Consider the following 27713-nt stretch of genomic DNA (forward strand, 5'->3'; position numbering starts at 1 on the left):
AGACATAAAGTTCCCTTTCTCTTGTTCTCTCTCTTGCTCCCTCTTGCTCTGTAACCCGCACTCCCCAGTGCATTCCGTGTTCTCTTCACGGCCAGGTGGCCTTAGAAACCAGATGGCCTGGCCATGCAGACTTCACATGCAGGATGCTGGACTGGACTGGACTTTAATGTGGAGCAGAAACTATGGGCAGGGCCTTACTCCTGGCCCTGCTGAAGATAAGATTGGACGTCTCCCATGGCGGGATGGGCAGAGATGGGACCTGGGAGGGGAAACTCCTTAATTTTACATCAATAAAACTTTCCACAAAACCCCATCCTCTCGTGGGAGCCTCAGGAAATTCTTTTCCTTGAAGAGCCCCAAGAACTCCACTTCCACCAATAACAGTAATAAATCTGAAATTAGAATCGATAGAACTCAGCATTTGTATAAAAGGAACTGAGAAGTTCTAGGTTTTTAGGAAATGCCTCTGCCCACATTGGAGGAAGAATAAGTTGGGAAAAAAACAAATGATAAACCCAGTGTTAGACTAGTATGAGGGTCTAAGACCATCATACTAAGTCACAGTGATTTCTCTGGTGGCTACAAAACCTTTGACTTAGAAGTCCTACAATCCTGATCGTTGGCCTTCTTCACCAGGCGTTCTCACCATCCCACTAGCCACCCCTGTCACCATGTGGTAGCCATGATTTAGCCATGCATGGAAAGTCCTCACTGAGTCTGTAAGCTTAACAGTCTTTTTCATGCTTTCTTAAAACCAGGGAGTCCTGATTTGGGTGAAGTCTGACACATCGATTGGTTGCCTTCTGCTTGCACTCTGCAATCCAGGTACGTGCCCTTGACCAGGAATCAACCTGCAACCCTTCGGTGCACATGCCAACATTCTAACCACTGAGAGCACCGGCCAGGGCTAGGCTGATTGTTTTTAAAGGGCTCCAAGACTCTTAAAATCAAAGTAAAATTCCCCTGTGCAATTACTGGCCAAACAGGCTCACCTCCTGGTTGGGGTTGGGGTTGGGGAAAAGGGTCGAGAGCCAGAAGAGTCGAGCAGAAAAAGAGGGAGAGCTGAACTCCCTGTTTAACACAATACTCCGTACTCAGAAGTCTCCATTTTCCCGCCATTCTGGATAAACAAAACTGCTACATAACACCAGCAAATAACCAGAAACAGAGGGTCTCTGACATGACCGAGCATAAGAGCTGGGGAAGGCGGTATGTCAATACCCACTGCATCTGTCCCACTACCTCCTCCATGTCTGGTGAGCCACATACACTGAAGACAGATCTCAGGGAGGCCGATGGGAACCCAGGGATACACCCTGGGAGGACAGGGGGTGGGGCTGTTTAGGATTATCTTGACAACAGGCGGCTTCCATTTCCCATGTCCTTTTCCTGTCAACGTGGAAATTAGAGAGAGCACTTTAAAGAATCCTTAGTTACATGTCTTCTGGACACAACACTGCAGCTAATAATAATCTAACATAACTGGCCCATTCAAGCACGTTAGAACAAAATAAAACGCAGTTGCATAGAACATCAGAAATCATCTGGCCTGAGAGGCTCCTGTGAGAAAAAGCAGGCCCCTGAGGTTGAGAGTCACCCACACCACCCAGCATGTCAGGGCTGGTCTGGAACCCAGGCTGCCTGTGGCCAGCACTGGGCTAATCTGGTCCAAGTTACAAATCAACTGATTTATTGCTACTGAGCAATGCAAATATACAAGTGACTACAGTATTGGCAATAAGTACTAGGAAAACGAGAAATTAGAAAGCTTAAAGCAAAACAGATATGAGGAGAAAGTCCCTGCTGAGAGAAATATAAACAGTGGTATAGTTTAAAGAAATTAACCCTATGGTCAGGATACTTCCTTAGAACAAGAGTAAATTATTTAAAAGTCACAGTTTTGTGAAAGGTTTGGACTCATGCCTGGTATGACTTAACTAAAGTTATATTCTGGGTCAGTAAATTATTTGCTTGCATGTAAAATGTTGATGGAAAACCAGAAAACAAGCTCTCATAAACGAAACAACAAACATTGAGAAAATCTTAGAAAACATAATGTAGTTGACTTTGACTTTTAAAGAAAAAATATTGGCATATTTCTAATGTGCTCTTAGGAAAAGAAGTTTAGAAGATAAAAGTCAAATGCAGAAACTGAAGTTTGGCAGCCAAAAGAATGTAATTAATACATTGGAAGCATTTCATATTTCTAAAGCTTATTCCTATCAATTTAGTCTCTTAAAACTAAAGCAAACAAAAAAGGTCTTCCATCAAATCAAATGCAGCCCACATCATCGTTTCTATTTCCAATTTAGCTAAAACTCTAGGACTGCCAAACCAGCCCCAAAACAAACACTGGCCACTTAAACGGCTTCCTTTACACAAGTTAAGAGAGTTCTTTCCTGGCTGAGTCAGAAACTGCTTTTACTTCCACTTGCATCTATGTAATTTATAAGCTGACAAAACACAGTCCTTTAGGAACATACCAGGAAAATATTCATCATTTCTGCTAGGTCAAGTTCAGCATAAACCCTGTCTGCATTTTGTTTTCCTGATTTAAGATGATTTTCTTAATATTCATCCATACTGTGGGTCATGAAACACAGCCCACTACAGAGAAACTCAGTTCCTTAACAAACCAGTTTTTAACTCCCATGCGCGGAAGCCATAAAGATGTTCAAGCAATAGGAAAACCACACACCAATGACGAGAGGATGGTGTTTCGTGTGCTCTACATCCCAAGCAAACAGCTTGCCTGAGGGGGTCTATGCTGAGTTTAGAGCTAGGGACATGAAAGCCACTTTAGATATACTGGAAACTAAAAGAAGGCGCCTACTAAAATCTTGAGAAATGTGAATGGAAAACCACATATTGCTTTAGTTGCCACACCTTCTAGAAGGTGAAAGGCCACGCAGGCTCATCTACATTGCACCTACCTAAACAAAGTCATTCTCTGGGAGTATTATTTTCCCAATAGCCCAAGCCACTCTGGAATAGCTGTTCTGAATTTTATGTGTGAAACCTCCGTAAATATGCATTGCTAAGGTTCCAGATGTCTGACTCTGCTTGGGAAAAGCTATACAGCCATTCATGGTGCTTAGGCCAACTGTTAACAATTTATTTGATGGGCTAACACCACCAAGACTGGATGGTTTTTCTGTGGTCCAACAGCCTATATGTACTCTCTGAAGGTGCCTGAGGGTTTTCTTTCCTGTGAAGTGAAAACAGAACAGCCTCTCTTCACCATTCTGTACAAATCTTGTACAAAACAAGCAATAAACATGGCGTTTTCTTAAAGCTGCCGGAGCTTTAGTTGGGTATGTGGCTTTAAAAATGGGGGAATAATATGCTTTGATTGCATTGCTGCGTAAATTGCACTCCCAAATAATGAGAATTAGACATCCGCAGGGCAAACGCCTCAGTCACTGAGTCTGAGAGCTTTTGCTTTACTTACTTGTATTTTAAGAGCAGCCACTGAACTAACCAGAGTCCTACAAGGATCATGCCGTTAATTTCACAAATAGAAAAGGCCCACTGCACCCGGTTAAAATGGTCAAAAAACGTGTCCGGTAGTGGAGGCTGCACCTCCTTAGGAGGTACTCGTTCATGGACGACCGAGATCATCACTGTGGTGAGAACAAAACAGCAAAGTGCATAAAGAAAGGCCTGAAGAGTCTTGCCCCACTCCATGGGGTACTGGGAGCGCTCCAGTTCTGGCATGGGGATCTTTATCATCTCCTTCCTGTACCCATTTGGCATCCCGTTGGGTTTGACCTTGATGCTGAATCTGCCGTCAGGGGTGGGGATGTCTGTGCCAATGCTGAGGTGCCCGTTGGCATGGCCGTTCTTGTGTACTTCCATGTGGTGCTCCATTTTCAAGGTCTCTATCATGTCCAAGAGCCGCTGCCCGTTGTCGGAGGAGACTCGGCACAAGGGGGGTTTTGTGAAATCCTCTTGGGTCAGGTTGATCAAGTCCCGGCCCGTGAAATGTTCCAGAGGCTCACAGTATTCTGGCATAGCATTCTCCAGCAGCCAGTCTGTCACCTTTTTGGGTGACCAATAAACCACTTCCTTCATTGTACTGGCAGACAACAGGCAGTCCCCTGCTTGCTCTCGGCAGGTCAGCAGTCCGAGTTTTTCCGGAGCAGGATGCTGGCCCTCGAAGGCGTGCTCATCCTGTCAGGCCTCATGACAGGGACTTGGGTAGCAAGATGGTCAGGGCAGTTTTTAAACACCTCATGTAGCTGTCCAGGGTTCTTGAGTACCCGAGCACTTGTTCACCTCATTTTTCAACAAGATTCTTCCTTCTGTGGAGGCAAGAGAAAAGGTCATGATATTGGGACTTCCGAATCAACCCCCTCAAAATGCAAAACCTTGATAAGCATAAGGAAAATGGAAATCCAGTTACCGATACAGCCTGTAGTTTTCAAACGTGTATTAGTCTAAGGCAGTGGTTCTCAACCTTCTGGCCCTTTAAATACAGTTCCTCATGTTGTGACCCAACCATAAAATTATTTTCGTTGCTACTTCATAATTGTAATGTTGCTACTGTTATGAATTGTAATGTAAATATCTGATATGCAGGATGGTCTTAGGCAACCCCTGTGAAAGGGTCGTTCCACCGCCAAAGGGGTCGCGACCCACAGGTTGAGAACCGCTGGACTCTAAGGGACCACTGGTTCCCTGGTTGGTCTTCCCTGAAAGCATTAAAAGGGCCTAACGATGGATAAAGTCAAAGGGGAAATGTTTTACAGCCTCCTCAATGGGTCTTTTCTAAGAAATCGTTCATCGTGCTGTGGACACTGCTCAGTGCGGATCAGTGGTTCTCTGGGACAAGCTGAATGAATGTGGCAGGTGGGCTTAGCCTATCATTCTCCTGGTGAAGAAGTGTTTTAAAAGGCACATAACACACAGCAACTTAACGGATACGATAGAAATGTTCAGCTTCAAGACAGTTTGGGCCAACATTTATATTTTTTCACACAAAGAAAATCAATGGATCCCTGTTTCCACATGTGCTCGGATGCCCAAATCTATAGAAGAGCTACAGATGCAGCTGCTGGGATGAAACACAGGCGGGGTGAAGGGCCAGGGTCTTCCCCGCTCTTGCGACCTTTCTATTCCCAGTCCAGAGGGTGTTTCCTGGAATCCCAGTTGTAAAATCAATGATCTGATTCAACTCCCTCATTTATAAACTTAGAAACTAAATTCCAGGAAGGTCAAGAAACCTGCCCTTGATTAAATGGCAGCTTGCATCCAAGAGCTGTAAGTTTCGTTTCTGAGTCCTGTAGTTCAAAACACTATTTATTAAAATACTTATGTGGCGATAACCAATTCACATCTGCAGGGGAGAGTCAAAAGCAAGATTCAAAATTTTATAAATGTATGTAAGTATCAATGTGAATTTACATATAAATAATGTACCTCTCTTATTTAAACTCAGCAATGATTAATGAACATATTGCATAAAGCTGGGGAAAAATACATCACATATTAACTGAAATTATATTTGATGGCAGGCCTGGGGGCATTTTCTACTTTTCTCCCATCTATTTTTCTTTAATAAGCATGTACTACTTTTGTAACAATCATTTAAAATTGGAAAGCAAGTAAAAGGACTAAAGTTTTGCTACCCTGAAGCTGCCTTTTTGGGATATTGATTTTAAGTTGTTTATTAAGAAACAAGACTCAGAAAGAACCTTTGACCCTCCTCCCTTTCCTGCCCAAGAGATTCAGACAGAGAAGTGTGCTTCAGGAAGAAATCTTAGCATGTTCACTGTAGCCTAATTTGAATTAAGTGTGATAATTAGGAATGCTTCAGGCAGGGCCTGTTAGCTAGATATCCCCTGTGTCTCATTGTTTCTGAGCTGCTCAGCAAGAATTCGCCTGCCATGAGTGTTCCCTTCTCCCTCAACAACCTGTAAATTACCCACTGTTACTTCTGAAATATAATATCTCCCCCCACCCTCTTCTCCTTTGTCCAAAATGCCACATCTCCCCAATGTTGCCTCACTGTCTCTGGAGTTTTCATGCCTATGTGAATTCCCCATGGGCATGTGCTAAAAACTTGATTTTCTCCTGTTAATCTGTCTCTGTTGATTTGATTATCTGCCTAGCCGAGAAGAAGTTAAAAGCAAAGTATTAATATTTTTTAGTTCCCACACAAGAAACGTTAAAAATAAATACCTAGCCTTGTTATTCCTGTAGAATGGCCTTTGGCTGAAGACAGACCATGGTTTGACTCTCAGCCTCTCTCATGCATAGCCCATTAGGTGAGCTTCAGTTATCTATCTATCTATCTATCTATCTATTTATTTATTTGAGGGAGAAAGAAATATCGATGTTGGGGAGAAACATCAATCAGTTGCCTCCTACATTAAGGCTCTCCCGCTCCCCACCCCAAGAACTCCTATTCGCTCCCTATGGAGCACAAACAAGACCTGAACTCAGGTCTCCTGATTTCAAAGACCAAACTCATCGCTGCTGAACCCCCAAATCTGACTCTGGAATAGTGATGGACCGTATGTCCACTCCCGATTTCCCCGTCTGAGTAACAACCAGTCAAATGGCAGTAAAACTGAAAGACATTCCAGACCTTGCAAAGAGTTGGGCGTTCCCTCTCCTGAGCATCCACCCCAGTGCTGTGCGCCTTCCCTCTGACACTCCCTTGTGGTGTCTGTCTAGACTCCCCCAGGAGCCTATGAGTGACTGCGCAAGAGCTTCAGTCTGAAGCATCCCCGTCTCACATTCCCAGGGCTCAGAATGTGCTCGATCGATATCTGCGCAATAACTCAGGAAATAAATGTTCCTCGCATGGTTTAATGGAAAATAAAGCTACGGAAAATGTCACTGACATTGAAAGGGCTTTAAAACGATTTGGGTAGTCAGGGAGAACCAGGCGGGCAGTCTCCAGAGAGAAACAGGACACCCAGGAGAAGCTCCGACCACTTGGAAAGCACTACACAGGAGCTGCAGCCGCCACCAGTGCTGCCTGGAGAGACCAGGAGGCACACAGGCCACGTGGGCGCCCTGGCAGAGGTCCTGCAGGCAAGGGATCTCCCAGCATCAGACTCCAGGCTTCTCCCCAAATCCTCCTCAGCAGAATTAGGATAACAGCCAAGGAACCCTCAACATCTGCAAGCGGCTACAAGAACTCTCAAGAAAAATTCTCGACGGAACGTTCATGCCCAAGGACATGTACGTGGGCTTTCCCCCTTGTCCAATGCAGGAAGTCTGCCAGGAGGGGAAACCCCTTCAGAACCACAAAGATCAGACCAATGCCACGGTGTTATTTCACTTCTCTCTGACAGGGGAACAGTCAGATAATCTCCTCTTAAGAGATAACACTGTAATCTTTAAAAAAGAAAAAATATCAAGTGGTAAGAGACAATCTAGGCCATCAGACAGACACGCACGCACGCACGCACGCACGCACGCACATACTCTTCCTGGTATTGCAAGCCTCCATCCAAACGAAGGACACTGATCTTGCAAAGGCAAGTCCATAGCAGTTCCCAACAGCCAGAGGAACTCTTCAGTGACAGCAAGGAAAGTAAATGGCTCCCGATAATAACTAGGACAACAAAACTGCTCACTCATTAGGAGAGCGCCTAGGCGTCCCTCGTGTTGGAGTTCTCCATTTCCTCCCCTTCAGCAAGGCCAGGCTCTTCCCTTGGTCTCTAAGGTTCTGCTCTGCAGACCCTTTGCAGAACATTCCACTTCACCATCCTTCTCCCTGCTTGGCTTCCTGCATCCCTAACATCTGTGACACGTGATATAATTTAACCCTCAGGTGTGCGTGGTGTGGGAGAAAGAGCACCAGCTGTGTGAGTTACAGAGCCAGCAGCTGACACCCAACTCAGCTACTTCCCTTCCTGACAAGGTCCTTTAACCTCTCCACGCCTCAGTTTCCTCTGGAACAGTGGTTCTCAACCTTCCGGCCCTTTAAATACAGTTCCTCATGTTGTGACCCAACCATAAAATTATTTTTGTTGCTACCTCATAACTGTAATGTTGCTACTGTTATGAATCGTAACGTAAATATCTGATATGCAGGATGGTCTTAGGCGACCCCTGTGAAAGGGTCATTTGACCGCCAAAGGGGTCACGACCCACAGGTTGAGAACCACTGTTCTGGAAAGTAGTATTACCAACTACCTACGCATCTTCACGGAGGCTGCTACTGCTGTGACAAACCAATCATGTAAAAGGAATAAAAGATATAAGTTACTCCAAGAAACGTGTCTTGTTCTTTTCATAATGCCCTGCTTCCTTCCTAACGCCCAACTGGGTCATAGTGACATGTCATAAATATTTACTGAAGCTGCCACTTCCAAAGGGCATTTTCAATGCCCAATCATTCTGATACAAGAATAAAAACAGCCCTCCAAACTCCACGAGAAAACAACCCTATATTTTTCAAGCAACTTCGAAGCTTGAAAATAAAGATATGCGTGCTATTTTCCTGCAGCTGATGCTGAAATGGTACAAAAGGGGAAAAGCTCACTTTAGGGAAGTAAACCTTGAACAGCTACTCAGCACTTCAAAGGCCCCTGCAAAAAAGGTGTGGACTTAAAGACCCCAGAGCCCAGCTGTAGAAGGAGAAGTGAGACGGTGACTCGCCCCTGGACTCACACACTCAATTTAGAACATACTGTGGCAAAGTGCCTTCACATCTAGACCCAAAAGACTGTATCTTTGGCTGGGCTCAGAAAACAGCTACTACCACCATCATTCAGAAAAGCCACTCAGAATCCATAGCCAGGAGAATGTTAAGAAAGAGCACAGATCTTGCCCTGGCCCCTTTGACTCCATGGTTGGAGCATCGGCCTGTGCACTGATGGGTTACCCAGTGCAGGGTGTGTGGTGAAGGCAACCAATTGATGTGTCTCTCTCATGTTGATGTTTCTCTCTCCCTCCCTCCCTCTCTCTCCAACCTTTCCACTCTCTCTAAAAACCAATGGAAAAAATATATCCTTGGGTGAGGGTTAACAAAAAAAAAAAGAAAGAAAAAAACACACAGCTCAAATCATTAGACATATTTCTCAGAACCAGGAAGAAGTAATAGAAGAGTAAAAATTGTATCTAAACTCTTTACAATAAAATAGCACAGGATTTGAGAGACAGAAGAGGTGCCAGAACTCTCTTTCCTCTGGAATTTTTAGACATAAAGTCCAGTGAGATTGTGACTGTCTAAAATCTCACGTTAAGAGCTGGTCCTGGGGCCAGACAAACCCAAATGCTCTCCCACCGCCAATATCCAACGATTTGAGCACATGTAAAGAACAGTCTAAAAAGTCTTTATTTTAAAGTATGGAGCCCAAAAGGATAAAAAGCAGGAACAACAGCATATTCATTACGGATTCTAAACTCAGCAGGGCTTTCTATCTGGCCTCAACTAAGTAAAAAGTAAATGTGCTAATAAATACGATTCTGCTCCAATTCTTAAAATAGACATTTTACTCTTTAATATTATTAAAGCCATCAGATAATATGCCATGACACATTAGAAACTACTTAATTATCAAAGCCAGAGAGCTAAAAACAGAAAAATAACTTATAGCAATTATCCTGGTAATGAAAAAACATCAACCAAGCAAAACCATTAAATAAACCATTTATGAATATCTGTTCATCCTTACTCAAAAATAATCTATTACATTATCTTGTTATCTGGCATTGTCTGGAAATAAAACATTGTGTAAACAAAAAGCTAGCATGTGAAATATACACTGAACACGAGTTTTCAAGATTTAGAACACCATGAAGTGCTCAGTACAATTGCCCATGGAGCAATCGCTCAGGAACTCGGAGTTCTAAAGCTTGCTTTGTCATTAACTTGTACTCCAACCCCAGGGCCTCGGTTTCCTACAATGGAATAATGTATTTCTTCTGCTTGCTCCATTAGTAAGGGAATTTACACAGACTGTACAGTGCTTTGGAAAACATAAAGCAATACATAAAAATGTAAGGAATTATTATAATGACTGTAATTTATTCTTCTTTGAAAGCTTTAAAAGTGAACTTTTAAAATGAGTGCTATGTAATTAGGAACTGAATTTTTATTAATTTTTTAAGACACAATGGACCCAAGACTAAACAAACAAAGCTGGCATGTCAATGAAGAAACTACAGGAAAGTTCCAGATGTTTTTAAATGCTGATAATGGCAAATGAAAGAAGGAAGTAGAGCATGCATAATTAGTCTTATAAGCATACAGTCAACTAAACTTTCTGCTTCATGCATCAAATCTCTAAAAACAACAGAAAACTCCCAAGCTCATTTTATGAGGCCAGCATGATCCTAATTCCAAAACCGGATAAAGATACGACAAAGAAAGAAAATTATAAGCTAATATCCCTGATGAACATAGATGCTAAAATATACAACAAAATATTAGCAAATCGGAGCCTGCAATATATTAAAAAGATCATAGAGCACAATCGAGTAGGATTTATTCTAAGGATGCAAGGTTGGTACAATATCTGCAAAATAATAAATGTGATATACCACATAAACAAAAAGAAGGATAAAAACCTTTATGATCATATAAATAGACGCAGGAAAAACATTTGATAAAATCCAGCACCCGTTCATGATAAAAACTCTCAGCAAAGTGGGAATGGAGGGAACATAACGTAATAAAGGCCATATATTATACAAACCCACAGCCAACATCATACTCAATGGGCAAAAACTACAAGCGTTTCCCTTAAGATCAAAATAAGACAGAGATATCCACTTTTATTACTCTTATTCAACATAGTACTGGAAGTCCTAGCCACAGGAATCAGACAGGAAGAAGAAATAAAAGGCAGCCAAATTAGAAAAGAAGAAGTAAAACTGTCATTATTTGCATTAGACATGATACTGTATGTAGAGAACCCTAAAAAGTCCTCAAAAAACTACTAGAGCCCAGCCAGTGCTGCTTAGTGGTTGAGCATTTACCTTTACAGCAGGAGGTCAAAGTTCTATTCTAGGTCAGGGGATATACCCGGGGTTGTGGGCTCACCCGGGGCTGTGGGCTCAATCCCCAGTAGGGAGCATGCTGCAGGCTGACGAGCAATGATTCTCTCTTATTATTGAGGTTTCTCTCTCTCTCTCCCTCTTCCTTCCTCTCTGAAATCAATAAAAGTGTGTTTAAAATAGAAAAAACTACTAGAACTGATAAATGAATTCAGTAAAGTAGCAGGATACAAAATAAAAATCCAGAAATCAATTGCATTTTTTATACACCTATAATGAACTATCAGAATGGGAAACTAAAACAACAACTCCATTCACAATTGCTTCAAAAAGAAGAATAAAATACCTAGGAATAAATTTAACCAAGGATATAAAAGATCTGTATTCGGAAAATCGTAAGACACTGAAGAAAGAAATTGAAGAAGATACAAATAAGTGAAAGCATATACTGTGTTTATGGATAGAAAGAATTAACATCGTTAAAAGTCCATACTACCCAAAGCACTCTATAGATTCACTGAAATTCCTATCAAGATACCAATGGCATATTTCACAGAACTAAAATAAATATTCCAAAAATTTATAAGGAACCACAAAAGACCCCAAATAGCAACAGCAATCTTGAGAAAGAAGAACAAAATTGGAGGAATCATGCTACCTGATATCAAACTATACTACAAGGCCACAGCAATCAAAACAGCATGGTATTAGCATAAAAACAGACATATAAATCAATGGAACTGAATAGAGAGCCCAGAAATAAACCCATCCCTTTACAGTCAATACACATTTAACAAAGCAGCCAAAAACATACAGGGGACTAAAAACAAATAGTCTATTCAATAAATGATGGTGGGAAAATTGGACAGATACATGCAAAAAAAAAAAAAAGAAAGTAGAAAGGAAGAAACTACACTACACACAAGAATAAACTAAAAATGGATTAAAGATTTAAATGTTAGACTCAAAACCATAAAAATCCTAGAAGAAAACATAGGCAGTAATATCTCGGTCATTTCTTGTAGCAACCTTTTTTCTGATCTATCTCCTCGGGCAAGTGAAACAAAAGAAAAAAAATAAACAAATGGGACTACATCAAACGAAAAAGTTTTTGCACAGCAAAGGAAACCATCAACAAAACGAAAAGACAACCCACTGAATGGGAGAACATATACACCAATACATCAGATAAGGGGTTAATATCCAAACTTATAATACTCAACATCAAAGAAAACAAACAATCCAATTAAAAAATGGGCAAAGGGCCTGAATAGACACTTCTCCAAAGAGAACAAACAGATGCCCAATAGACATAAAAGATGCTCAACATCACTAATCAGAGAAATGTAAATGAAAACCACAATGAGGTATCACCTTACACCTGTCAGAATGGCTATCATCAATAAATCAACAAACAACAAGTGTTGGTGAGGATGTGGAGAAAAGGGAACCCTTGTGCACTGTTGGTGGGAATGCAGATTGGTACAGCCATTGTGGAAGGAAGTATAGAGTTACCTCAAAAAATTAAAAATGAAACTGCCCTATGATCCAGCTATTCTACTTCTGGGAATTTATCCAAAGGAACCTGAAACACTAATTTAAAAGAATATATGCACCCCTATGTTCATTGCAGCATTACATAGGATAGCCAAGATTTGGAAGCAGCCCATATGTCCTTCAGTAGATGAGTGGGTAAAACAGCTATAGTACATTTACACAATGGAATACTACTCAGCAGTAAAAAGGAAGAAAATAGCACCCTTTGAGACTGCATGGATGGACCTGGAGAATATTATGGATCATGGTAAGTGAAATAAGCCAGTCAGGGAAAGACAGGTGCCATATGATTTCATTCATATGTGGAATTTAATACAAACTAACAAGCAAAACAGAGACAGACTCACACAGAGCAGGCTGACAGCTCTGGTGGTGGAGATGGTGTGTGTGTGTGTGTGTGTGTGTGTGTGTATGAGAACTGGACAAAAAGAAAAAAGAACTAATGGACATAGACAACAGTGTGGTGACTATGGTGGGGAAGGAGTGGGTAGAGGTGGAAGAGGGTATATGGGGGATAAATGGTGATGGGGGAAAATAATAAAATAACTACATGTGGGTACCTTGAAAGAGCAATGGAAATCAAGAAGTGATACTATGTTATTATGAAACAGACGATCTGCCTTTTTGCAAACGCTTCAAGTCCAGATAAAGGTCTTTACATCTACTAGAACTTTCCATAAAAGTCAGTAATAACCTCACAGACCTGTTAAAGCAATGTAGTCCACTGAAATACTCATGAGGTGGGTGTTTAATTCTTCTCTAACTCAATTTGGATAGCTCCTGAATGCTTTTCTCCAAACCAATTTAATTAGCTGTGGGTTTGGTGTTTTTTTGTTATTTAGCATTTAAAGAGTTAAGTAGGTAGAATTCATAAAACTATATTTGTTTGAAGAAAAAAATGGCTAGAATAATAACCACACAGTCTCAGCTGAAGGACCTACATATTTACTTCAATCTGCAGTGGGGGAAATTTTAGAAGATTACTTTAACCTTTAAATCATCCTTTATTTTAAGTCGTTATTACATGCAGTGCTCACAATTCTACAAAGTCTGGCTAGCAAATAAAACCAGCCCTTATGAAACAGCTCCTTGAACTAACTACACGCTGACCTATTTTGCTTAGCCACGAGGAAGAAGGGCATGCTGAAGTGTACATATTTGCCTTTCAGTACATTATGGGCTGTTAGAAAATCCTCATGTGATAACATCTTTTCATCTCCACCACGCCTTGTTTATTTAATGATGCCTGATACTTAGATTTCAAAATATCTGGAATACATTCTTTCTCAGCAGTTGTCCTATAACTTTCCTAACAGCTTCCTTTTTATGCTCCTCTCTCAAAATGACCCATTCCAATGTGGTAGCCCTCAATTCTCCAGAGAAAAAGATGATTTTTGATGACAAAATTAGTAGATACGACATGTTGACAAGAAACCAGCCACATCAACTGTAAACCATAAATCATGATTCTAGTTGTTCTCTGACAGCAGGAAATACAAAACTGATGGGGGATAAATGGTGATGGGGAAAAATAATAAAATAACTACATGTGGGTACCTTAAAAGAGCAATGGAAATCAAGAAGTGATACTATGTTATTATGAAACAGACGATCTGCCTTTTTGCAAACGCTTCAAGTCCAGATAAAGGTCTTTACATCTACTAGAACTTTCCATAAAAGTCAGTAATAACCTCACAGACCTGTTAAAGCAATGTAGTCCACTGAAATACTCATGAGGTGGGTGTTTAATTCTTCTCTAACTCAATTTGGATAGCTCCTGAATGCTTTTCTCCAAACCAATTTAATTAGCTGTGGGTTTGGTGTTTTTTTGTTATTTAGCATTTAAAGAGTTAAGTAGGTAGAATTCATAAAACTATATTTGTTTGAAGAAAAAAATGGCTAGAATAATAACCACACAGTCTCAGCTGAAGGACCTACATATTTACTTCAATCTGCAGTGGGGGAAATTTTAGAAGATTACTTTAACCTTTAAATCATCCTTTATTTTAAGTCGTTATTACATGCAGTGCTCACAATTCTACAAAGTCTGGCTAGCAAATAAAACCAGCCCTTATGAAACAGCTCCTTGAACTAACTACACGCTGACCTATTTTGCTTAGCCACGAGGAAGAAGGGCATGCTGAAGTGTACATATTTGCCTTTCAGTACATTATGGGCTGTTAGAAAATCCTCATGTGATAACATCTTTTCATCTCCACCACGCCTTGTTTATTTAATGATGCCTGATACTTAGATTTCAAAATATCTGGAATACATTCTTTCTCAGCAGTTGTCCTATAACTTTCCTAACAGCTTCCTTTTTATGCTCCTCTCTCAAAATGACCCATTCCAATGTGGTAGCCCTCAATTCTCCAGAGAAAAAGATGATTTTTGATGACAAAATTAGTAGATACGACATGTTGACAAGAAACCAGCCACATCAACTGTAAACCATAAATCATGATTCTAGTTGTTCTCTGACAGCAGGAAATACAAAACTGTTTCTTGTATTTCACTGAGAGTCCCACCATCAGCAAGACTAGCTAATTCTGTTTCCCAAACGCTGAGCCTCTTTTTGAGTCATTCTGTAATGGAATGTAAATATTTAGTAAACAGACAACTCAAAGAATCATTTATTGTGGTAAAAAATTAGAAAGTTCTGTGAGAATTGGTTAAATACATCATTACAACAGAAATTAAGCCTCCACCAGAGACTGGATAGAGATTGCAAAAGAGAATGATACCATTTTTGTAAACACACACATTATTTATAAATATCCATAGAAAAAGTATAGAAGGTGTATATCAACTTCTGTTACTCTGGGTGAACAGCAGGAAATACAAAACTGTTTCTTGTATTTCACTGAGAGTCCCACCATCAGCAAGACTAGCTAATTCTGTTTCCCAAACGCTGAGCCTCTTTTTGAGTCATTCTGTAATGGAATGTAAATATTTAGTAAACAGACAACTCAAAGAATCATTTATTGTGGTAAAAAATTAGAAGTTCTGTGAGAATTGGTTAAATACATCATTACAACAGAAATTAAGCCTCCACCAGAGACTGGATAGAGATTGCAAAAGAGAATGATACCATTTTTGTAAACACACACATTATTTATAAATATCCATAGAAAAAGTATAGAAGGTGTATATCAACTTCTGTTACTCTGGGTGATAAAGTGATAAAATAATTGCCTGCTTTTTTTCAGTATTTCCTAATTCTCTGATAAAGTACTTATTAGTTGTGTTTATTTTATTTTTTATTATTAGTTGTGTTTAGGAAAGGGTTTTCTTTTAAGCCTATTGTGTTTTTAAACATGGAGACTGCATTATAAAATTAAAAATAGATGCTTCCTACATTAGTTTTTTTGAAAAATATGAAATAGGCTTGCAGATTTGTCTAAATAAGGCGAACCTTCGCCTCCTATGTATAATTAGGTTCCCAGATCCTCCCAGAACATAATAGTCCCAGGAGACAAGCCAAACCACCAACAACCATAGAGCTGAAACTCTGAACTTAACTAAGTGCATAAAGAAATTCCAGGCTCAGATATTTTCCATCTTTCTAGAGAGAAAACAGCAACAAATCGTCAGAATCACAACTGTTCTATCATCTACATTTTCTTCAATATCCATCTGCCCAGCTTACTGCCAAATGTAAGAGACCATTTGAAACCGCTGCCTTGTTGACACTGCAATAAGGAAAAGTCTGTGTAGCTCCCAGACAACTATAGCTGTCCCCTGGGGGTTCATTCCTAGAACCCGATTACTGAAACTCTGAAGATGATCTATTTCCACTCAAGTGATTAACTCCCTTCCTAAATCGGAAACCAGCGGGTCCATTTTAATATCATCTATTTAATCTGCAGGCCTTGGACACGGTCTCACTCTGGCAGCACTCAAGAACGTCAGCACACAATCAATGTTTGCAAAATCATGGGCTTTCAAGCCCAGCTGAAGCTGATGTGCACAGCGGTGATCTCATCTGCCCCAAGAAGTCTGGGAAAGGGCTCTCTATCTCTATTACATTCCACTCCATTCTCTTCCTTTCTTCCCAGTCTGCTCTTTTAACATGAGAACTACAATCCTTCTACTTTATGCTTGTTCCGCTGGAATAAAAAGACGGTGTGTACTTCTGAATCTATCATTCAAGTATATCGGGGAGAATAAAAAAGTCAAATGGCTTTAAAAAAAGAATGAGGCCATGCTTTACCATCCTCTGGCTTTGTTGTTGTTTATCCTCATCTGAGGACATTTTTCCACTGATTTTTAGAGAGTGTGGAAAGGTGGGGGGGAGACAGATAGTGAAACATCGATGTGTGAGAGACACAGCGATTGGCTGCCTCCTGCATGCACCCTGGACGGGGCTGCAACCGAAGTATGTGCCCTTGACTGGGAATCAAACCCATGACCCTTCAGTTCACAGGCCGACGCTGCATCCACTGAGCCAAACCAGGTAAGGCTCCTCTCTCTGTTTCTAAGAAACTTCAATACAGTATTCTAGAGCATACTGGCAGACTGGCCTACTTAAACTGCCTCAGTTTACTCATCTGTAAAGTTAAAGTAATCCCGCATTCAGGGCTGCTTAATAAGGTTTAGAACACGAAGGTGGTATTGAGTACTTGCATAACAACAGGAGCCGTTCAAAGCATCTACTGGAGAAAAAACAGAACAAAGCAGATCCTCTTTTCCTCTTTCCTGCAGAAAATCCAATAGGGACCAGTCAAGAGACTGGGATTCAGGATGGGAGTGGAGGCTGGAGATTAGGGATGGCGACAGAGCCAGCATCAGAGGAGAGCAATGAGGTCACCCTGCCCCACCATTCCTTGTTCCTGCCTCATCCTGCCTCTCCCCCTCAAGCCGCAGGGTAAGCAGGCATAATAAAAAGGCTGTCTAGGGAAGTCACTGCACCAGGCTCTCAGCTTCAGCCGCCTTCAGGGACCAGCCTTCAGGGACCAGGCAAGAGAAGTCCAGCTGGGTCACAGAGAACAGGGAATAGTGAGAACCGTGCAAACCGAATAAGACAAGCCATGCCCAATGCAGTTTAAATTTAAGTGTTTTAATGGCAAAGACAGACAAAAACCATGCAAACTGAATCTGGCCCATGGGACTGCCACTTTTGTGAGTCTCTCGCTCCCTCATCCACTATATCTAATTGACCGTGAATTCCTGGAGATTCCACCTTCAAGGTGCTCTCAAATCTGCTCCTGTTTTTCTGTCCCCATTTGGTTTGCTTCAGTCTCTGCCTCTAGTCTGGCTCACCTGCATACCACTAGCGGATGGATCCTCACTTGATGCTTAAGACCTCTGGTGGCTCCCACAGCTCTCTGGACAGTATCTGAATTCCCACCTCATATTTCTGTTCTTTTGGACTATTGAAGTATGGTAGTTGAAAGGGCGAGGGCTAGGCCCTCCATCTTGCCCCAGGGTAAGGGCTAGGCCCTCCATCTTGCCCCAGGGTAAGGGCTAGGCCCTCCATCTTGCCTTGGCCATGTGCTTGGCAAGGAGCTTCTTCCCGGAAGTCTAAGCCTCTGCTAGCCACACCCAGGAACAAGACACCGACTTGCGCCTGGCCAATCGGCAAGGCCACAGCCCTTTCTCCTCCCCTTACTCCAACCCCCTATAAAACCCCTCTCCACACAGAGTTCTCTCTCTCTCTGCTTCCTGTCGCTGCGTCGGCAAGGTGGGGGAGCCGAGCTAGCTCGAATAAAGACTCTTATGCTTTTGCATCGGACTGGCTGGCTCCCTGATGTGGTTTCTTGGGGATCCTGAAATCTGGGCATAACAGAAAGCACAGGTCTGAGCAGCCTGGGGCCCCAGCTGCGCCAGCATGGCCACTGGCTGGCATGGCGGCCAAGGGACGAAGCAGTGTCTATTGGGAAACTACGGGGCCAGCCTAGTGGAAACCCATATCTTCCCATAAAACAACTAAGTTCATGTTTCCCACATTCTAGAGCCATGAGGCGAGAAAGCCCCGCCCTCGGCTGGGCCGTGGCTGCCCTCCTGATGCTGCAGACGCTGGCCATGGCGAACCACTCCCCACGGACCCTGTGCAGCCAGGCCGGGATGTTCGCGGACTTGAGCATCCAGGAGCTGAAGGCCGTTCGCAGCTTCCTCTGGTCCCGGAAGGACCTGAGGCTGGAGCCCTCCCGAGGATCAACCATCGCCAAGAACACCGTGTTCCTCATTGAGATGCTGCTGCCCAGGAAGCAGCAGGTGCTGAAATTTCTGGACCACGGTCAGAGGCGGCCTGTTCGGGAGGCGCGTGCCGTCATCTTCTTCGGAGCCCACGAGCATCCCAACATCACTGAGTTTGCCGTGGGGCCCCTGCCAAGGCCCCAACCTGCCCCCTGCCCCCCAGGCCTGGGCACCAGATGTCCTGGAACTCCAGGCCCATTTCCTCGCGGAGTATGTCCTACTGAGCCACACCCTGCAGGAGTCCACCAGGCCCTTGCACCGATTTTTCCTGAACACCACGGGCTTCTCCTTCCAGGACTGCCACACCCGATGCCTGACTTTCACCGAAGTGGCCCCTCAGGGCTTGGCCTCGGGCGAGCGCCGCACCTGGATCATCTTGCTGCGATTTGTGGAAGGCTTCTTCTTGCACCCCACAGGCCTGGAGCTCCTCCTGGACCACAGCAGCATGAACGCCCAGGACTGGGCGGTGGAGCAGGTCTGGTACAACGGGAAGTTCTACCGAAGCCCAGAAGAGCTGGCCCGGAAGTACGATGCTGGAGAGGTGGACGTGGTGGTGCTGGAGGACCCGATCCCCGAGGGCAAGGGGGCCAAAGGCACGGAGGAGCCGCCCCTCTTCTCGTCCTACAAGCCACGCGGGCACTTCCCCAGCCCCATGACCTGGCGCCCCTCATACCCGGATTGCAATAAATGTGACTCTTTAATTCGACTTCTTGAGGCGTCCTTCTGTGATTCGTGGGGTACATTATAACACTATCACCTTTAAAGCATAGTTTCATTTGTGTTGGAATCTAGAGCGCCTAAGACACAGTACACATTTAATAGACGTTTGTGGAACACAGGAATAAATGAGAATGCATGAATAAATGAGATGGCTCCTGGTTCTATAAGATGGCCTCAATGATGTATATCTTTTTTGTACATTAAGCATATAAAAATCTACCTAAGTATAACAGCTGAATTTTTAATACCACAATCCATTTCAAAATAGAGAGAGGGAACGTCCCATATATCCAAAGAAGAGGAATCTCAAAGCCAGCGTGGAAAAGATACAAGCTAATAACACATGCAACCGGGAGAGGTAACCAGCCTTGGACCCCAGCAGCCAGGAGGTGGGGTTTTAGAGCCTAAGCCTGTGGGGGAGCCATGGAGGGGTAAGGACACATTTGTAATACCTTAATCAATAAAGGAGAAAAAAACACACACAAAAACCTCAGCCTGAACAGAAAACATGGCCTGAGGCCAGATCAAGGCAGGGAACTGGAACCAAGACTCTTAAAATCCAACTAGAAAAATTGGATCCATGAAATTAGCACATGATCATGAAGACTCCAAATTTATACTGCCTGCATGGTGTGGGATTTCCAAGCCAAATAATGCAAATACAAAAGAGAAGTAACCGCGAAACGGTCCCTTAGAGACCCTTCAACAGCAAGAGTTCACAGGACTCCCAGGGGAAAAGCAACCTCTGCTGAAGACAAGTAAACAACTGAAAATTACAGGTCACATGAGGAAATAATCCACCATGAGGTAGACCTGGCAGGTGTGACCAACAGGAAGTTTACCAAATCACGAGCATGAGAAAATAAAGTAAGCTTAAAGAGTCTGTGGAGTGAATATATTAAAGAGGTAAAAGAAAAAATAATTGAAACCATAATGAAAGAAAAAAGATATGATTAAAAAAATAAAAAAGGATAGGTGTGTTTAAATAAGGTACAGGAAAATCCTAGGTTCTCTCCTGGGCCAGTAACCTACTGATAACTCAGGAGGAAAGGTGAGAAAGTGAAAGGTTAAAGACAGGTCAAGAAGGAAGAGAAAATGGGTAAAAATATAAAGTGTGTAAATGTAAAGGCAAATGACAGGTTTTTTTTCAAACCTCAAAAATTCAAACAATCTAACACCCCATATATTCTTTTCAGAGGCAGGGTGTGGTGGTGGAAGAAAGGGGAAGAGAGAAAAAAACTGAATCCAGTCAATCAAAAGATGAATCAGACTTCAAAAAAGATGTCTAATGGAACATATGTGTTAGTTTCCACTGCGTCTTAAAACTCCCTTAAAATGATAGTACAGGGGTTAAAAAAAAAAAAAAGGCAAAGCAAATTAAGAAGAGGAGTCAATAGCAACTCAATTCAGAAAGTAGGGAAGAGGATAGACTAGTTACTAATTTAGCAGACCCAACAAAACAACCCCGACAGCAAAAAGGAAAGGTGAGAAGTGATCTGATTTGGGTAACAGAAGCCGTAAAAGGATGAGGAATTGGTGGCACAGGTACCTTACAAAATGAAGTGAAGGTGGTGCTCAGAATAGCATGACTGGTTGAAAGAACCAGGTTCTCACTTTGCATGGTGATGACTGCCTCTCCCCCACACCAGAGAAGACGGAAGTTTACTTTCCATAAAAAGGAAGTGGGGAGTCTGGGCTAAGAGACACCACACAGTTGAAAGCAGGAGAATTGTACAAAAAAAAAACAAGGAAGTACGTAAAAATTGCAAATAGATGTTAAATTGGATCTGCCTTGCCCTTTACCTTAGTAGACGCGTAGAATACTGGATGAAAACTTCCTGGTAGGTGACCAGGTACATTTTTACTGGGAACCCCAGATATTTTAAGAGAAAAGACCTAAGAACACTGACTGTCTAATACTGAAATCATATAAACAACCTCCACTCAAGCCAAACACTTCCAAACATCATTTTTAGTGGTTCCTTTAACATATGAATAGATAGCTAAAATCAACAGACATGTGAAGAAATTCTATTAAGTATGATCGCCAACGATTAAAACAAAAAAAAAATAACTTAGAAGAAATAGATTAAGTGGGGAAATGATAATGTTAAAAAACAAAACAAAAAACAATTCACATTCTCAAAGTCATATCCAGCAAGAACAAAATGGTACCAAAACATTTCAGAGAATTTCGAAGAAAGCTCTTGGAAATTCATGCTTGGAAATATAAAACTTCACTAGACACAACAGAAAGTAAAGTTAAAAAAACAGAAAGTAGAACAAGACATAAAAATGGAAAATAGAGAGAAAGGTAAAACTATTAAGAAAGTAATCTAGGATGTTCAATATGTGAATGGTAGGAACTCAAGAAAGAGCACAGGAAAAACAAAGAGGGAAGTTGTAATCTAAAAACTCATTCACAAAAATTTCTCAGAACTCGGACGTGAACTGCTGGACTGAAAGGGCTCAAGTGCCCAAGAACAATGGCTAAAACACAAAATACATTTGTTATTATTATTCTGTATTAATTATTTTAAAGGAAGTGGGGAAAAGAAATCTCAAAGAACGTTCCAGCTGCCAACTGCTTTCACCACCTTGGATATGTTTTCCCCTTAAGTCTTACCCTGGCCACAGCTTGCAATCTCCATTCCTGAACTTCCTTACTGGTATTTCTGCCCCCGACCAGAAGAGCCACTGGGGACTTAAAGCTCAAAGATAATGTTCTTGGTATTCAAGGGTGCAAAATATGCCCCTCTGGCATAAGGATTATTTTGAACTGAAGGCATTGAGAAGAAGCAAACACAAGAAAACTGCTCTGCCCTCTAGTTACCTAAAAGCAGGTCATCAGTTTGTAAAAGTATTCCCTTTCCCCTCTCTACCAGGAAGGACAGCAGTTAATCACTGGAGACAACAACGTTAGACTATTACCAGCCTAGAGCTAGCATCAGAGAAATCTAACAAACCTTTCTACAAGTGGCCTTTTTCCGCCATTAGCTTCCCCATGTATTTGCCTTCCCACATTTACTGCCCCTAGAAGCTTGAAGTCCTTTTCCTTTGTCTTGTCAGTTCTCTAAAGACTTATTGTTTGTTAAGAATCTATATAAGCCCAAGTTCTTACCATCTTTTTGAGTTACTCATTGCTTAGTGCTCCCACGTGTATGATCCACAGGCGTTAATAGACTTGTTTGTTTTTCTCTGTTAATCTATCTTTTGTCAGTCTAATTTAAGCCAGATAGGTAAAGGAAAAATATTTTTTTCTCCCTACAGTATCCCAGAGTAAAATTTTGATTGCATTTTCAGTCACACTACTGTACTCTAGGCAATGCCTCTTTAATACCATATATATGATGAGAATAACAGTGCCATAACATTTAAATACACTTTAAATACAGTAACCATTTCCCCCAGATTTTCGAAGGCAATTCAGATTTCAAGTATATTTCCCTTGTTTCATATGCCATTATAATATCCTAGAAGATTTATAATTTCAGTTTCTAAACCACTTTTCTCCCAGAATGCTTCTGCTACCCATAAGTAGTAAGAAATGTTTAGTTATATTTATGATGATTATTTTACACAGAAGTGTCACCACTCTTAATAATGTATGGACTTTGGAAGACTTATTGGGGCCCCAATCACCACACATAACAATAAGATACAACTAACTAAAGTATACCTTTGATGTTTAAATGAAGGACTGCCTAGTGTTACTAGCAGGCTTAAAAAGAAAAGTTTTTTGATTAATATAACATTTTAAAAATCTTCTCTACAGTGAAGTAATTTTTTGCAGTCCACTGAGGATAAGAAATACCCATTTAGCTGGGTAACCAAAGCTTTTCTACTTCTGTGAGGGAAAAGCTACCAACTTTCTTCTAAACTGAAACTTATAAAAATAAATTTAACTCACTGAGGTAGAGGAAAGCTACTTTAAGAAACATGACCCTGGGGATTAACACCATGCTTTAAAATTAGCAACCACTCACAGCCTTGCCAAATAGGAGGAATCAAGTTCAAGTCTATCTCCCAAAATAAAATTCTAATACTTAACTTTCATAGCTGGACGAGGTTAAACTATTTTCATACCAGAGAGCATACAAAGGAAAAATATTTTTAATATGTTTTTTATTGTTGATAGCATTACAGATATCCTAGCCCCCCCCCCTTCCCCCTAGGTCTTCACTACCCTATTGCCCGTGTCCATAGGCTTATGCATATAAGTATATAAGTTCTTTGTTTAAATTGATGGCACTCAGTGTGCATGCTTTGGGCAGTCCTTGCCCTGAAGGCACCGTCCCTGTTCTCTCATAAATGGCTCCCTCTGTCTCCTTCCCCGGAATCCCTTCTTCTGGTCTCCAGGAGGTAAACAGAATCAAGGACTTCAAGGAAGACAAGTGTAGGTCTCCCCTACCTTTATCTCCACACTCAAGAAAGATGCATTAAACATTTTTTTCTGACACCAATTATGATGATTCTTAAAAATGAACACCTATCAATTCATCAACTTCTCTCCAGTCACCCCTGATCATGACTTCTTGGTTCTATCTCTTAATTTCCCAAACTTTCAGGGCCCAGCTGCCACCAGAAGGTGGCCAACACTGGAGCACAGGCTCAGGTTGTAAAGGGACTACAGCTCTAGCTTTGGACTAAGGTAGAATGCCACTAGGGGGCAGCAGAAAGTTTATGAAATTACATAGTCATCCATCCCAGCCCCTTTCCCTAGCTATGAAGGATTTCACCAGAGATCCCGAGCCTAAGCAGCACAACTAGGTCATAGAACTACAAGAACCCCAGACCATCAATTGATGTTCCTTCTTCCTATACTTGAAACACTTGCAACATGACCATTACCAGAGTTTTTCTGGCAAACATACAGTAATATCTGAACTATCCTGACATTTCACCTACTAGTAAATAAGATCATGTCTAGGATGCAAGAACTCAAAGAAGTACAAAAGCCTACAATTAAAGAAAGAGCACACCATTCACCAGAAGGACTAACCCTAAGACAATCACTGTAAATATTTATTCTTTCTTTATATAAAATTTTTAATAAGCTTTATTCTGACTTCCTTAACTATAACTAATGCAACAAAATTAGACCCTTGCAATTAATTCATCAATGATAGTTGATACTATGTAAAATTACCTAAGTTGCGAAAAGTTAGTAAAAGGCATAGCACGTTTTAAAGGACACAAACACATTCCATCTCCCCACCCCACTAAATACCACGCCTCCATCCTCTATTATCAGCAGACACTGAGTGGAGAGACCCTGGCAAGTGACAGACTAAATTTAGCAGACAGATCTAAGCTACAGTTCCTCTCAAAACCAATCCCTGAAATAGTTCTGGTCTTGTGAAACTGGGCTTCGCTTTATAAGCTTCTAGTTTTATCAAATGGCGCCAGGAATCACATACTATTAAAAATAGCACCCTGGTGTGCTGGCTGATGCAATATATTGGCAAACAGCAACTTGTTTTCTGGGCACACCTACTACATGCAAATCTGAATAACAAAGGTCAGTCTTTAGAAGCAGATTATTAACTTCCGGATCATAAACAACTGTGCAATAGCTTCTTACTGAGAAGGAAACACATGGAGAGTTATAAACCTAACGATGGCAGCACAGCCTCTGTGGATTTAGCCTCAGCTCTATGAACAGGCACGTCATTATTTATAAACATACGAGTCCTGAGATGAACTGTATTGCAGGACAGACTGTTACTCCACACAGCTCAGATGTCCATCATAAAAGCACTGGGGCGTGACTATGCAATGAAGTACTCAGAAAATCAGTATGTGATACAGCATCATACCTTAGAGACCAGGAAGTTGACAGTCACTTGAGTTTTCTCAATGCCAAGGTAGGAGGGAACCTATGTGCCACAAAGTTCAAATAAAATGCACGTAACAACCTGACAGAGACGAGGCCAAGATGAGGAGCACTGGCCAGTGACTTCTCAATTACCTTGAAAACCACTGGCTTTTCAAAAAGCAGTTGAAGCAGAAAACCAAGCAGGATCAAGAGTCCAAGGTCTTTTCTCAACACACTTCTGCATGACGTGGAAGGTGGAAGGTCTGTCACCTCCTTGCTTCTCATTTTCCTGCTCCTCCTCTTAGCAAGGAGGAAGATGAAAATAGCTAACATTGCTAAGTGTGAGTCCCTATGACAGACGAGGATGCAGGCCCAGGAGTGAGGTCAGGCACTCAAGGTCAGGACTGGAGTGGAGCTCCAATGATTGGGTCCAAGGCCTGTGTTTCACCAACGAGTGGAATGCCTTCAAGTGGAGATGCCATTATTTCCCTTTACCATGGGGTAAAGCTGACAGAAGATTTTGGGATGTGTTTTCAGTTCCTTAAAATGAAGTGCACTGTTGCCACAAGGACTGTTATCATTGACTAATTCTTCTCTCCTCCTTCCCTGGTTTCAGGAGTACACTTAGGGGTCAAACACAAGGCTCTCCCGCCCTCCACTGCCCTTGGCCCAGGCTAACTGTCCCCACCCCGACTCCACTAGCTGGGAGATGAGAGCAGGCTTCCTGCAGAGCCTGAGCTGTGGACACAGCCTTCCTTCCTGGCTCGGAGTGTCTCCTGGGCTCCAGGGCGGCTTCCGCATGTACCACTCAGACAAGTCTTGAGTGCAGCTCATCCTCTGCAACAGAGTGAGTCCCATCAGGGGCAGAGTGCCAGAGGAGGAACCTCCACAAGTTTCACTTTCCTCAACCACTTAGGAAAGGAATGAAGACATCACTGGGGGATTCTCGGAGTGCTCCCATGCTCAGCCCTTCCCAGCCAGAAGCCCAGCCCCACACAGCCAGGCCCCAAGCCCTAAGCAGCTATTAGAAGGGCCAAATTTGTGTGTGTGTGTGTGTGTGTGTGTGTGTGTGTGTGTGTGTGAACTTATTACCTTATACTATCTCCTTCATAAAGGACTTTCCCCCTTTTTATAAAAGCCATATATGTTCTCCTTGTAAAAGATTCAAATGATGCAGAAGTACATTCAAGTTAATAGATAGTAGATAGATAGGTAGGTAGGAGAGGGGGATGGAAGGAAGGAGGGCAAGTGAGCTTCCTCAACCCCATCCTTCAGAGATAACCAGTCCTAAGAGTTTCATGTACATCCTTCAGGACTAAAAAAAAAAGAAAAGAAAAGAAAAGAAAATGCAAATCTAATTGTTAATGAAAAAGATGGATGAACTTATTTACATATATTCCATAATACTATCTGTGTAAAAGAGAGGGAAGGAGAGAGGTATGTACATATTTGCTAACATAGACATAAAATATCATTTGAAGGCGCCAAATGCATTTTGCTTTAAGTCATATCTAACTTAATTTCAGAGGCAGGAAAGCAAGTCAAGTATGACCCCAATGTTCAGGCTGTTAAACCCACTCCACATTATTTTTTTCTAGGTCTTTGCTTCTCAAATTGTTTAATAATTGCTTTGAATTTTTTCTGCCTCTCTTAAAAGTAAAAATACTAGAGTTAATGATGGATTCTTAAAGTAAGTCAAGTTCTGAACCAAATTAACAAATCACTGTACTACAAAGACTAATTATACTTTGTGAACAAATCATCACATACAGAATAGTGTTGTAATCTGCATGGATTCCTTTTAGTTTTTACATAACAGGAAGAGCTTGGCAGAAGCTCTCTGGTGGCACTTGAGTGAGCTGGGAGTTTTGTCTCATGTGTAACTAATAAGCTGACACTTTTATCCAGAAATATCCAGAGATATAAAACCATGAGGTGATGGCAAAACCCAGGCCCTGTTCTCTCTAGCCACACAGCTACTTTTTTATTAGACGCCCAAAGAAACACCTTCATGGGTTGCTGTTATGATGAGTATACTGAATATTTACAATTCCAGGTACTATCCACATAAAAATCAGGTTAAATAAGTTGGTGGGATCCTGGGATACCTGTGATAAATAGCTCCTTAAACCATTAAGCAGCAGGTATAACATTGCAGCACAGGTGAAATATTCTTAACCAGTCTCCAACTGGATTAATTTTTCCCTCACAACATACTGAGGCATGTGGAGGCTAAGCAACCTCACACCGTCACTGGTATAAGCCTGATAACTCTGTTCCCACTGGTCAGTGTGCAATTCTTACCAAGACTTATTATTATTATTACTAGAGGCCCAGTGCACAAAATTCATGCACTGGCGGGGTGGTGGTGGGGGTGTCCCTCAGCCCAGCCTGCGCCCTCTGGCAGTCCGGGACCCCTTGGGGGATGTCCACCAGGAGCGGGCCTAAGCCAGCAGTC

General features: G+C 41.9%; 1 protein-coding gene and 1 pseudogene across 7 annotated transcripts in view; one reads left to right on the top strand and one right to left on the bottom strand.

The window, feature by feature from the left end:
- SGMS1 (sphingomyelin synthase 1) overlaps positions 1-27713 on the bottom strand; it is a 230517-nt gene that overhangs the window by 29221 nt on the left and 173583 nt on the right. For all 7 annotated transcript variants that reach the window (XM_014547474.1, XM_005875931.2, XM_014547472.1 and 4 more), the window contains one exon: positions 3452-4304. In XM_014547474.1, coding sequence (XP_014402960.1) covers positions 3452-4074 — 623 coding nt within the window. In that variant the 5' untranslated portion in view covers positions 4075-4304. The remainder of the gene's footprint in view (positions 1-3451; positions 4305-27713) is intronic.
- Positions 18478-27713, top strand: part of LOC102238596 — a 137644-nt pseudogene continuing 128408 nt past the window's right edge.

The sequence above is a fragment of the Myotis brandtii genome, unplaced genomic scaffold (assembly GCF_000412655.1).
Source record: "Myotis brandtii unplaced genomic scaffold, ASM41265v1 scaffold475, whole genome shotgun sequence".
Classification (NCBI taxonomy): domain Eukaryota; kingdom Metazoa; phylum Chordata; class Mammalia; order Chiroptera; family Vespertilionidae; genus Myotis; species Myotis brandtii.